Genomic DNA, 13,496 nt, shown 5'->3' with positions numbered 1-13,496 from the left:
GTCGCTTGCCATTTCAACACACCACCCTGCTCTCATGCCCACATGTCCGTCCTTGGCCTGCTGCAATGTTCTAGTGAAGCTCAACGCAAACTGGAGGAACAACACCTCATCTTCCGACTAGGCACTTTGCAGCCTTCCGGACTTAACATCGAGTTCAACAACTTCATGAACTCTCTCCTCCATCCCCACCACCTTTCCGATCCCCTTTTTTCCAATTGTTTATAATCTTCTAATTTTTTTTAAAATATATTTTTCTTTTCCCACCTATTTCTATTAGTTTTACATTTATTTCCATCCATTGTTTTATCTCCACCTTTTAGCCTATTTTGATCCCTCCCCCCCCCCCGGTCACATGCTCAGGCTGGCCACGCCTTTTTCGGGTCACTTCCGAGGCCGGCTGCTTGTCCGCCAGTGAGAGTTTCCGGGTTGTGGGCGAGTGTGTAGCGAAACGGGAGAGAGGGAGAGATCGACAGAGCCAGGGGGAGGGCGGTGAGAGGGAGCGGAGCCCGGTTGGGGGGCGGGCGGGCGGGGGGGGGGGGGGGGGGGTGGTGGTGGCGGAGAGGTCAAGGCCAGGGAGTGAGTGAGTGAGCGAGCGAGCGAGCGCCGGCTCCATGAGCGCACAGCGGCGGCCGGCGCGGCGGATTGATGGCGTGGAGATGAACCCGGGCCTGGGCCGGCCGCCGCCTGCTGTTCCCCGGCCGGGACGCGGGAGCTCGGGGATGGGGAGCAGCCGGAGTCCGGGACCCGGCCTGGGCCTGAACCTGAACCTGAATTCACTGCTCCAGCAGCCTCTGTCCCGGCAGCAGCTGAAGCGCCTGGAGGAACATCGGTACCGGAGCGCCGGGGCCTCGTTGCTGGAGCCCCTGATGCAGGCCTGGTGGGAGTGGCTGGTCCGCCGGCTCCCGCTCTGGATAGCTCCCAATGTTATCACCATCACCGGCCTGGTTCTTAATGTCTGTACCACCCTCATCCTCATGGTCTACTGCCCCACTGCCACTGAACAGGTAAACCATCCCAATCTATAGGATAATGCTTCACAATATATAGACGGCACTACAGTTCCCTACAACTACTGAATAGGTAAACCCATAGAATGTGTAGGATAACACTTCACAATATATAGGCAGCACTGCACTCCCCTGCAGCTATTGAACAGGTAAACTCCGTATTATAATAAGGATAGAATCCACTGCCCAGTGACCCGATTAGGAAATGTGGAAAATATTTGGATACATGGCCTGGCCATCACAAAAGCAGAAACACGGAAATGTGAGGAGGTGTTTCAGCTCTTTGAGCCTGTCCCACCACTTGACCCATATTACAACTCCATCCACCTGCCTTGACTCCATTTCTCTTTTATACTCTTGATTACAAGAAATAATTGGTCAAAGATTTAAAAATGAATAATTGAGCTACCATTTTGTGAGACAGGTCCACACTTCTGCCACCCTTTGTGTGAAGATGTGTTTCTTAACTACTCTCCTGAATGACCTGGCTCTGAGTTTAAGATTATAGTCTAGACTGCACTGTCAATGGGCAAAGCTTCTCAGTCTAACCTGTGGAGCTTGATAACCTGGTGAATCTTTTGGATGAGACCTTAAACCGCGCCCCTGTCTGCCGCCTTAGGTGGATGTAAAAGATCCCATGACACTATTTTGAAGAAGAGTAGGGCAGTTATTGCTGGTGTCCTGGCCAATATTTATTCCTCCATCGATGTCACAAAAACAGATTATCTGATCGTTATCACAGTGCTGTTTGTGGGAGCTTATGTGCAAATTAGCGGTTTTTTAACTTACATCAGTGACTACACTTCAAAAGCTGCTTCATTGGCTGTAAAGTGCTTTGAGATGTCTGAAAAGCACTTTATAAATGTGTGTGTGTGTGTGTGTGTGTATGTATGTATATATGTTCTTTCTGTGCTACATTCCTCCCAAGACCAATATGTCCTTCTAGAACCATACACGGTGCTCCTAGTCATGGTGTAGCAAGGGTTTGGTACAGCTGTAGTAAAGCTCCTCTGTCTGTGCTCTGTAAATATAAAGACTAAGTTGATTTCTTTTGAGGTGCCTAATAACTATATTTTAATTTATATACATGGGCCCCTTGATCTCTTTGGACTACCACTGATTCTAGTTTTTCGCCATTTAATAAATATTTTGATCTATCTTTTGATTCAAAATCCATGATAAAGTACAACACATACACACACTGTACAATATATAACAATGTCTGATTGCAGTTAATATCTACACTTAATCCTGTCATTGAACAAGTCACTGGTGAAATAGATGTTATATTGAAATATTGCCTAATCTTACTAATGTAATGTATTACCTGACCAGCACTGGACAGCGATATATGGCATATATTATCTATGTTAATATACCTTAATACTGTATGTGTGTTACAGAACAAAGGCGAAAGAAATAACTCTCCTCCTAGACTCCTTTTAAAATGGATTGGTAAAATATAAAATACATTACACTGAGCTGTTGCCATTAAATAGGTCAGTTATATATTGCATAACATGACAGTAATGTCCTAACTAATAGACTATCTGACTGCTACTGGACAAATTAATAGGTAGTGTGTCATGTATGCTAACCCCTTACACTAATATCCTGGTCTGATCACTGCTGGCAAGTGGTAGAGTTCTCACTCAACACATTCTGAACAATATTTACGTATACTGATGAGTAACATTTAAATGGAACCCAGAAGTATTTTATAAATTTACATACAAAAGGGTAGTCAAAGGAAGGGTAGAGCTGATTATGAATCAAAATGGAGATCTTTTTGAGGATGAGGAGGGCATGGCAAAGGTACTAAATGAATACCTTTTCTTTCCTCTTCACTAGGGAAGAGGATGCAGCAAATGGTACAGATCAGAGGTGGTAGAAAGAGGATTGGATAAAAGTAGATGAGGTTTAAAGTTTGCAGTGTTCAGAGTAGAAAATTGACCCAGTCTGGATGAAATGCATTCTGAGGGAAGGTGAGAATAATGGAGGCTCCAATCACAATCTTCCAATCCTGTTTTGATATGGGGGTGGTGGCAGAGGGCTGGAAGGCTGTAAAGAAATAGGGGTGGGAAAGAGAGAAACTGAACAACTACATGCCAGTCAGCTGAATGCAGTTGGTGAGGAAAGTTTAAAAACAATAATCTGAGGCAAAGTTATCATTTGGAAATAACATGGATTCGTAGATGATGGTGAGAATGCCATCAAGGCAAATCATGTTTGTCTAACTTGATTTGATGAAGTAATAAAATGTCATTTATTGCAGTGTCATCTGGAGTACTGTCTACAGTTTTGATCTCCTTATTTAAGAAAAGGTATACTTGTATTTGAAGCAGTTCAGAGAATGTTCACTAGGGCTGATTTCTGGGATGAAGGTGTTGTCTTATGAGGAACGGTTGAGCAGGTTGGCCTATTCTCACTGGAGTTTAGAAGAGTGAGAGGCTGGATGCTGAAAGGATGTTCCTCTTATGGGAGAGACGAGAACTCAGTGATGCGGTTTAAAAATAAAAGGTTTCCCATTCAAGATAGAGATGATAAATTTGAGGGTTGTGAGTCTGGAATTCTCTTCCCCAGAAAGTGGTGCTGGCTGGGTTATTGAATATTTTTAAGGCTGAGTTAGATTCTTGACTGACAAGGGAGTCAAATGGTATAGTGAGTAGACAGGAGTGTTGATGCCACAATCAGATTAGCCATGGCTAATTAGCAAATGGCAAAGCAAGCTCAAGGGGCTGAAAGGCCTACTCCTCCAAATTCATATGTTTGCAGTAGATGCTATGTAAATGGACGATAAAGCGACGTATAATAGACTTGTTAGCAAAAGTGAAGCCCATGGGAATACAGAGACAATGATTGTGTGGATTAAAATGTGGCTAAAGGACAGGAAACTAGGTATACAGTAGCATAGTGGTTATGTTACTGGGTTACCAATCAGAGGTTTGGACTAATGATATGCAGGCATGAGTTCACATCTCACCCTGGCAGCTGCGAAATTTAAATTCAATTAATTTAATCCTGGCATTAAAAGCTAATATCAGTAATGACCATGGAACTGCCAGATTATGTTAGCCCATTTGGTTCACCAATGTCCTTACAGGGACAAATCTGCTGTCCCTCCCCTGGCCTACATAAGGCTCCAGATCCAAATCAAGATGGTTGACTCTTAACTTCCCTTTGAAATGGTCTAGCAAGTTACTCTTCAGAAGACAGACTAGTGAAATGGGCTGACATGTGGTGAAGGCAGATTGGATAGTAACTTTTGAAAGGGAATTGAAGAAACGCTGGAAGGGGAAAAATTTGAAAGGATATGGGGAAAGAGCAGGGGATAATTGGATAACTCTTTCAAAGTCTCGTTTTGTGCTGCTTCATTGTATTCTATTTACATATAGGTATATTCAGGATAATGTTTGTGTAAAATCCGCAATTGTTGGGTACACAAAATTGAAAGTGCATTTTATGCTGTACTCAAAGTATTATACGTAATTAATATCATTAACAAAACCAAGCAATCAGACATAACTCAAGCAGAATTGTTTGTTTCCTGGTAACTTCCAATCAGCTAGGATACTGCTAGAAGTAATCTAGAAGGACACGTGTTATTGGTATGTAGTGACTGTTCCACTGTCACTAGCTAGGTGCCTGTGTCAGTCAAATGGACTTGGTAAGGATTTTATATTTCAACTCTTTCTTGGACTCGAACGCAAGTTCTGTCGAAGGGTCATGAGGACTCGAAACGTCAACTCTCTTCTTCTCCGCCGATGCTGCCAGACCTGCTGAGTTTTTCCAGGTAATTCTGTTTTTGTTTTGGTAAGGATCTTGCTTGTTCATATGGATGTGCTGTCATTTAGCTCAGTGTTGGAGCTGCTGGTGTGATCATTACATGGAGTGTGCCTGACTTGGTTTTGTCACTCAACAAGTTTTGTCTTCTCTCTGACCCTCTAGTGACTGTTTTTCAAAGAAACTTTTTCTGCATCTCATTGTTAGCAGTTGAGCTTTGTTTAATAGTGATTTTTTGTAATAGATCTAACTGAAAAACTCATCAGGCAGCTGTCGATTTTGAACGCCCCAAGTTGGCATTTGAAGCTGTATAACACTGGGGTGAGGAACTGGTGGGTGTAAAATTTTCCTGCAGCATTGTATATCTTTTTCAATTTAATACCATCCTTAACTTAGTTAGCCACAGATGCTGCAACCTCCTCTTAGCGTATTTCTTTCTCAATTGAATATATCTTTGAGAGTTATTAAATATCTGCCCCTGTTTCTCTATGTCTTACCTTTTTAACCTATTTTCCTAGTCCACTTTAGCCAACTCTGTTCATACCCTTGCAATTGCCTTTAAGTTTAAGACACTAGTTTCCGATCCAAATTTTTTACCCTCAAGCTGAATGTGAAATTTAATGCTATGATCACTCTTAGAAGATCCTTTACTGAGGTTGTTAACCCTCATTACACATACCAGGTCTAATGTAATAAAAACAAAAAAACTGCGGATGCTGGAAATCCAAAACAAAAACAGAATTACCTGGAAAAACTCAGCAGGTCTGGCAGCATCGGCGGAGAAGAAAAGAGTTGACGTTTCGAGTCATGAGGACTCGAAACGTCAACTCTTTTCTTCTCCGCCGATGCTGCCAGACCTGCTGAGTTTTTCCAGGTAATTCTGTTTTTGTTCCAGGTCTAATGTAGCCTGTTTCCTGGTAAGTTTCACGATGTATTGTCCTAAGAAACTGTCCTGAATGCACTCTTATGAACACACGCTCCAGGCTACTTTTACCACTTTGATTTCTCCAATCTGTATGAAGCTTAAAATCTCCTGCAATTATTACAGTACTTTTCTTACAAGCCCTCATGATTTCTTGATGATTTCACTCTGTCCCACAGTGTAGTTACTGTCAGGGGAGCCTATAAACCACTCCCAACTGTGACTTCTTTCCTTTGCCATTTCTTATCTCCATCCAATTGATTCTACGTTTTGATCCTCCAAAACCCTGGTCATTTCTCACTATTGTACTGATCTCACCTTTATTAACAGAGCTAAGCCACCTGCTTTTCCTTTCTTCCTATTCTTCTGAAATGCCTGATACTTTGAATATTTAGGTCTCAGCAGCGATCACTTCACAGCCATGTCTCTGTAATGGCATCATTTCATATTCTTTATTTCTATTTGTACTGTTAATTCATCCATCATATGAATGCTGCGAGCATACACATTTTAATTCTACCTTTTTACCATTTCTTCCTACGCTGACCTGATTTGCCGATGCGCTCTTATTGTATACTCTGTCCCATCATGTCACACTGATTATTGCTACCCTGCACTATTGCCGCCTTCTTTCTCTTTAACTTTCCAAATCTCTCTTTATGTGAACCCTCCCCTCCACTATTTAGTTTAACGCCTCTCTACAGACTAGTTATACAGTTCACCAGTACACTGGTTCCAGCAAGGTTCAGGTGAAGACTGTCCCAACAGTAAAGCTTCCTCTTTCCCCGGTACTAATGCCAATGCCCCATGAATCAAAAACCATTTCTCTCACACTTTGAGCCACATATCCAATCTTCTGGTCTTAGTTATCCAATACCAATTTGGTTCAGAGCTCTGGTAGTAATCTGGGGATTCTTACCCTTGTGGTTCTGCTTTTTAATTTTACCCCTAGCTGCTCATGCTGCCTCAGCAGGAACCACTTTCTTTGTCCTTTCTATGTCATCGGTTCCCACGTGGACCACAACAATTGGATCCTTCCCACCCACTTGCCAAGTTCCTCTTTGGCCCTGAGATGTTCTTAACTCTGGCACTGGGCAGGCAATGCAGCCTTTGCGACTCAAGCTCTTGGCTGCAGAGTACAGTATCTATTATGCTAACCAGACTCGCCTACTGCAATTACATTTTTTTTTACACCACCCACTCTAATGGCTTCCTGCACCATGGTGCTACGGTCAGTTCACTCATTCTCCCTGCAGTCCCTGCTCTCCTCCACACAAGTTGCAAGAACTTCTAACTAGTCGGACAATTGCAAGGGCTGAGGCTCCTCTGGATCCCCATAGCTGCTGCACTCAATTACACTCTCTTGTCCCTGGCTACAGACCTAATCTAATGTACCTAGCCTAAGGGGTGTGACTGCCTCCAGGGAACTTTCTCTGTCCCTAATGCATCACATATGTCCGAAGCTTGGACTTCAACTCATCAACTTGGAACCAAGTTCCATGAACTGCAGATGTGGTTGCGGTGGATCACCCTGCCCCACATCAGCTGCCCTGCCACCTTTATTGTGTTTAATTTAACTAATTAGTATTCAAGTTTAGAAATAGGGTTAAACTACTTGTGTTTAGGGGATACAATCTTAATTCACCAATCACCTCTTTAGTTTCTGCTGATTGACATATAACTGCCGCTGCCAGGCAGTTTCTGTTAACTAGGCTTCTTAAATAACTTCTGGTTTTAAAGTTCACGTCAGAGTCTCACTGCTAATCTAAATTAAAGTTTGAGAGAAACTTAGCAGGGAGATTCCCACCTGCACCAGATTTCCAAGTTAGCATTCGTACCTCATCCCACTCTGGCTTTGTCACACTCTGCTCCTATAGGTGCTGTTTCCTGAGCTTTTATTGAGCATCAGTGGAGCAGTGTAGGAGGCTGATGTTTTGGGGCAGCAAATGAAAATGACAAGATCTGAAAGTTTGGGGTCATGCTTGTGAGCTGAGTGTGGGTGTTCTGGAAAGTAGTACTCCAATCTGCATTTGATGAGACCACATTATAAGCAGCACTGTAGATGGCTTGTTTTTCCGCTGTCTCAATCTAGTTTCTGCAAACTAACATAAAGTTGCTCTTTGGGTTGGGAGAAGGTGATTTTTAGTCCAGCTTTGCCCAGCTTTAAAGCAGGGGATATACAGGCTTGCAGCTGCAGCTAGTAAATAAGCAGCAAATACAGTATCCTAAGTTAAAAGAAAAGCAAGTAAATTGCAGCCTCACTTGAGTGGACTGTTTGGATGGTGAAGGGTTAAAGGCAGCTGTTGCATTTCCTGCACTTGCATTGGGGATGGAATTGTGGGGGTGATTGAGGAGTGCAGCAGTGTTGCAAAGGGAATGACTCCTTTGAACTGCTGAAAGGGGAGGGGAGGGAAAGGACCTAAGTAATGGGACAAAGTGAGTTTGTCTTCCACACAAGCCAGCAATTTCCTGGTAGCTGCTCTGGCTCCAGTGCCATGAGTTCATCATAATTTCACCAACCTCCCACCTTGTCATAGTGTCATAATGCCACAGACAAATCCCATTCAGCCCTTGAGTCTATGCTGGCTCCCCATGGAGCAATCCAGTCACTCCCATTCCCTCACTGTATCCCTGTAGTCCTGGAAGCTCATTTCCCTCATGCCCATCCAATTCCCTTTAAAAATCATTGATCATTTCCACTTCCATCACCCTTGTGAGCAGCGAGTTCTAGGTTGTTACTACTGTTCCTTGTACCATCAGCTAATGAACATCTTTGCCTACCTTATTTCAATTTGTCATTATCTTGTACACCTGCACTTGCAGGATTTCCAACAAATCTCTCCTGAATCTCCTTTGCTCCAAGGAAAGCTGGAGTGCTGCTTTGCGCTGCATTAGAATGCTTCAGTTGGAGTTTGGTGAGAGAGGGACTTTTAAGGGTTAATTTCTCTCAAAGTCTAATCTTTAATTTAGCAACTAACTAAAAGTTGCTCTTTGGGTTGGGAGAAGATGATAAGCAGGGGTTACACATGCTGTGCTTACAGCTGCAGCTAGTAAATTAGTTAACTGGTTTAAACAGGTTTTCGGAAGCTAGATTAGCATTAAAGCAAGTCATCTACAGTGCTGCTTTTGTTTGCACTGGGAGTGGTGCTGTGAGCTGCATTAGAGTGCTTCAGTTGGAATTTGGTGAGAGAGGGAGTTGGCTGAAGAGGGAAGGAGGTGATCCTTTCATTTTCTACTTTTCCTCAGAAAAGCGGTGGCCTTGGTAAGTAGGAACTGGTGAGCATTTCTTCTGTCCTTAATATTCTCTAAACTAGAGGAAGTAAAAGTAAAGGGAGTAATTTAAGGGTAAGTCTTGGCAGGGCAGCTCGGCCATGTGGAATGCTCCTGTGCAATGTGGGAAGTCAGGGACACTTCCAGTGTCCAGGGCGACCATGTGTACAGGAAGTGTCTCCAGTGGCAACTACTCGAAATCTGTGTTGCAGAGCTGGGGCTGCACCTGGAGTCACTGTGGAGCATCCGCAAGGATGGGATCTTCATAGATAGCACATACAGTAAGGTGGTCACACCGCAGTTAGTGCACAGGTAGTTAGGGAATGGGTGACTGCCAGGCAGAGTAAAAGCACTCGGCAGGTAGTGCAGGAGTTCCCTGGTCTATATCCCTCTCCAACAGATTTTCCATACTGCTGGGGGAGATGGTTCCTCAGGGAAATGCAGCAAGAGCCAAGTCCGAGGCACCGTCAGTAGCTCAGCTGCACGGGGGTTGGGTGGTGCGGCAGAGGGAGTGACTCACCACGGGAGTTGGGGGGTGGTGCAGCAGAGGGAGTGGCTCAGCTGCATGGGGTTTGGGGGTGGTGCGGCAGAGCGAGTGGCTCGCTGCACAGGGGTTGGGTGGTGCGGCAGAGGGAGTGGCTCAGCTGCACGGGGGTGGTGTGGCAGAGGGAGTGGCTCAGCTGCACGGGGGTGGTGCGGCAGAGGGAGTGGCTCAGCTGCACGGGGGTGGTGCGGCAGAGGGAGTGGCTCAGCTGCACGGGGGTGGTGCGGCAGAGGGAGTGGCTCAGCTGCACGGGGGTGGTGCGGCAGAGGGAGTGGCTCAGCTGCACGGGGGTGGTGCGGCAGAGGGAGTGGCTCAGCTGCACGGGGGTGGTGCGGCAGAGGGAGTGGCTCAGCTGCACGGGGGTGGTGCGGCAGAGGGAGTGGCTCAGCTGCACGGGGGTGGTGCGGCAGAGGGAGTGGCTCAGCTGCACGGGGGTGGTGCGGCAGAGGGAGTGGCTCAGCTGCACGGGGGTGGTGCGGCAGAGGGAGTGGCTCAGCTGCACGGGGGTGGTGCGGCAGAGGGAGTGGCTCAGCTGCACGGGGGTGGTGCGGCAGAGGGAGTGGCTCAGCTGCACTGGGGTGGTGCGGCAGAGGGAGTGGCTCAGCTGCACTGATTCTATCATGGGGGAACAAATAGACGTTTCTGCAGCCGCAGATGTGGCACCAAGATGGTATACTGCCTCCTTAGTACCAGCGTTGCTGAGCGGCTGCAGGACTTTCTGAAGGGGGAGGGTGAACAGCCAGAGGTTGTGGTCCATATTGGTGCCAATTACATGGGTAAAAAGAGGGATGAGGTCCTGAAAGCAGAATAAATTAAAAAGCAGGATGTCAAAGATAGTAATCTCAGGATTACTCCCAGTGCCACGTGCTTGTGAGATCAGGAATAAGAGAATAGACCAGATGAATGCATGGCTGGAGAGATGGTGTAGGAGGGAGGGATTTATATTCCTGAGGCATTGGGACAGATTCTAGGGAAGATGGGACCTGTACAAGCTCCTTGGGTTGCACCCCAGCAGGACTGAACCAATATCCTCGCAGGGGTATTTGCTAGTACTGGGGGGGAGGTTTAAATTAGATTGGCAGTATTAATGACCGATGCAGTTGATAAAGCTGATTTGTTTAAAAATCCCAGATGGTAACAACTGTCATACCTACAATTTTAAATGTTATGTTTGACTCTAAATTCAGGAATCAGGCCACCAGTTCTTGAGAGGTTTTATATTAAACTAGACGAAACATTTTATTAAGTTAAACACTTTAAACACAGATACATGGCTACAAAGTACTGCTATCATAACTTTTCCAAACTAATCTCCATTAAGGCAACAGCAGCCCTTAGATTTAACCAGAAGTGTCTGGTTAAGCATTTTTACTTTATGAATTCAAAATGATCTTTTTACTTTGGTTCTTGTGGAGAAAGTTGGAGGCTTACAGCTGGTTATGATCTCATTGGCTCTGGTCTACACAAAAAGGTTGTCTAGTTATATCTAACACAGCCCATTGAATGTAAATTCTCATTGTATCACCCGCCTTTTCTAACAAAACCCCTTTTATAGTACCAATTTTACTAGCAATACTTGGTCTCTGCTTGCTAGGTGCCAGAATTCACCCCACTTCTTAAATGCTCTATTAAAAAAAAATGCAAATGCAGCCTCTGTTACATAACAAAACTAGTACACATCAAAGCACCCAGACTAGCTGGCTTTAATTCAATTAAGACACACCCGCAGACTGAACCTCTATTTTAAAAGAAAAATATTTTCCAATAATTTATACATTAATAGCTTCATGAAAGGCAGGGGAATAGGAACCTGAACGGGGAAACAAAGATAGGAGTGAAACTCTGAAAAGTAGAAAGTAAATATGGAATGCAGAGGAAATGGCTAGCAGCAAATAGGGCCATAGTACAAAAGAATGTGTAAAAATGTTAAAAAGACATGTCTAAAGGCACTGTATCTGAATGCACAGAGCATTCGCAATAAGGTAAACAAATTAACAGCGCAAATAGATGTAAACGGGTACGATATGATTGCAATTACAGAGACATGGCTATAGTGTGACCAAGGCTGGGAACTGAATATCCAAGGGTACTCTATATTTAAGACAGACAGGCAAAAGGAAAAGGAGGTGGTGTGACGTTGTTAGTTAAGAATGAAATCAGTGCAATAGTGAGAGAGGATATTGGCTCAGAAAATCTAGAATCTGTCTGAGTGGAGCTAAGAAGCAACAAGGGGCAGAAAACATTAGTGTGAGTTGTCTACAAGCATCCAAACAGGAGTAATAAGGTAGGGGATGGCATTAAACAAGAAATTAGAGTTGCATGTAACAAGGGTGTATCAATGGTGACTTTAATTTATATATAAACTGGGCAAACCAAATTAGCAATAAGACTGTGGTGGATGAATCCCTGGAGTGTTTACAAGATAGTTTTTTAGACCAGTATGTCGAGGAACCAACTAGGGAGTAGGCTATCCTGGATTTGGTATTGTGCAATGAGAAGGGGTTAATTAATAAGTTTTGTTGTGCAGGGTTCTTTAAGGAACAGTGACTGTAACATGATAGAATCCTTCATTAGGATGGAAAGTGAAGTAGTCCGATCTCAAACTAGGGTCCTAAATCTAAACAAAGGAAACTATGGAGGTGTGAGGCGTGAGTTGGCTAAGATAGATTGAGGAAATTCATTAAAAGGCATGATGGTGGATAGACAAAGGCTAGTATTTAGGGAAAGAACGTATGCATTGCGACTGTTTTCCATTCCTTTCTGGCACAAAAACACAACAGGAAAAGTGGCCCAACCATGGCTAACAAAACAAATTAAGGATCGTATCGGATCCAAAGAGGAGTCACATAAAGTTGCTAGAAAGAGTAACAAGCATGAGGATTGGGAGCTGTTTAGAATTCAGCAAAGGGGGACCGAGAGATTGATTAAGAGGGGAAGAATAGAGTATGAGTGTAAACTTGCAAGGAACATCAAAGCAGCTTGTAAAATCTTCTATAAGTATGTCAAAAGAAAATATTTAGTGAAGATGAATGTAGGCCCCTTACAGTCTGAAACGGGAGAATTTATAACACAGAACAAGGAAATGGCAGAGCAATTAAACAACTACTTTAGTTCTGTCTTCGCAGAGGAAGACACAAATAACTTCCCAGAAATACTAAGGAACCAAGGGGCTGGTGAGGAGGAGGAATTGAAGGAAATTTGTATTACTAAAACAATAATGCTGCAGAAATTAATGGGACTGAAAGCCGATAAATCCCGAGGGCCTGATAATCTACATTCCAGGGTACTAAAGGAGGTGGCCATTGGAAATAATGGATGCGTTAGTTGTCATCTTCCAAAATTCTGCAGATTCTGGAACAGTCCCAGCAGATTGGAGGGTGGCAAATGTAACCTTACTATTTAAAAAAGGGAGGGAAAAAACAGGGAGTTACAGACCAGTTAGTCTAACATCAGTAGTAGGGAAAATGCTAGAGTCTACCATAAAGGGTGTGATAACAGGACATTTAGAAAATATCTGTGGGATTAGACAAAGGCATGGATTTATGAAAGGGAAATCATGTTTAACAAACCTACTGGAGTTTTTTGAGGATATAACTAGCAGAATAGATAAGGGAGAACCAGTAGATGAGGTGTATTTGTGTTTTCAGAAAGCTTTTGATGAAGTCCCACATAAGAGGTTAGTGTGTAAAATTAAAACACATGAGATTGGTGGTAATATATTGGCATGGATTGAGAATTGGTTAGCAGACAGGAAGCAAGATTGGTTAGCAGACAGGAAACAAGATAAATGGGCCTTTTTCGGAGTGGCTGGTGGTTACAAGTGGGGTATTGCAGGGACCAGTGCTTGGGCCCCAGCTATTCACAATATATCTCAATGGTTTGGATGAGGGAACCAAGTGTAATATTTCTAAGCTTACTAATGACATGAAACTCGGTGGGAATGTAAGTGGTGAGGAGTGTGTTGGGAGGT

General features: G+C 44.0%; 1 protein-coding gene across 4 annotated transcripts in view; it reads left to right on the top strand.

The window, feature by feature from the left end:
- The first annotated feature begins 557 nt into the window (after positions 1–557).
- The window catches only part of LOC121281756 (choline/ethanolaminephosphotransferase 1-like), a 47,511-nt gene continuing 34,572 nt past the window's right edge, over positions 558–13,496 (top strand). For all 4 annotated transcript variants that reach the window (XM_041194708.1, XM_041194707.1, XM_041194704.1 and 1 more), the window contains exon 1: positions 558–1,004. In XM_041194708.1, the coding sequence (XP_041050642.1) occupies positions 612–1,004 (393 nt within the window). In that variant the 5' untranslated portion in view covers positions 558–611. The remainder of the gene's footprint in view (positions 1,005–13,496) is intronic.

The sequence above is a fragment of the Carcharodon carcharias genome, chromosome 9, assembly GCF_017639515.1.
Source record: "Carcharodon carcharias isolate sCarCar2 chromosome 9, sCarCar2.pri, whole genome shotgun sequence".
NCBI classification, from domain to species: Eukaryota; Metazoa; Chordata; class Chondrichthyes; order Lamniformes; family Lamnidae; genus Carcharodon; species Carcharodon carcharias.
The sequence above is the reverse complement of the archived record's forward strand: the minus strand, read 5'-3'. Positions and strand labels throughout refer to the sequence as shown.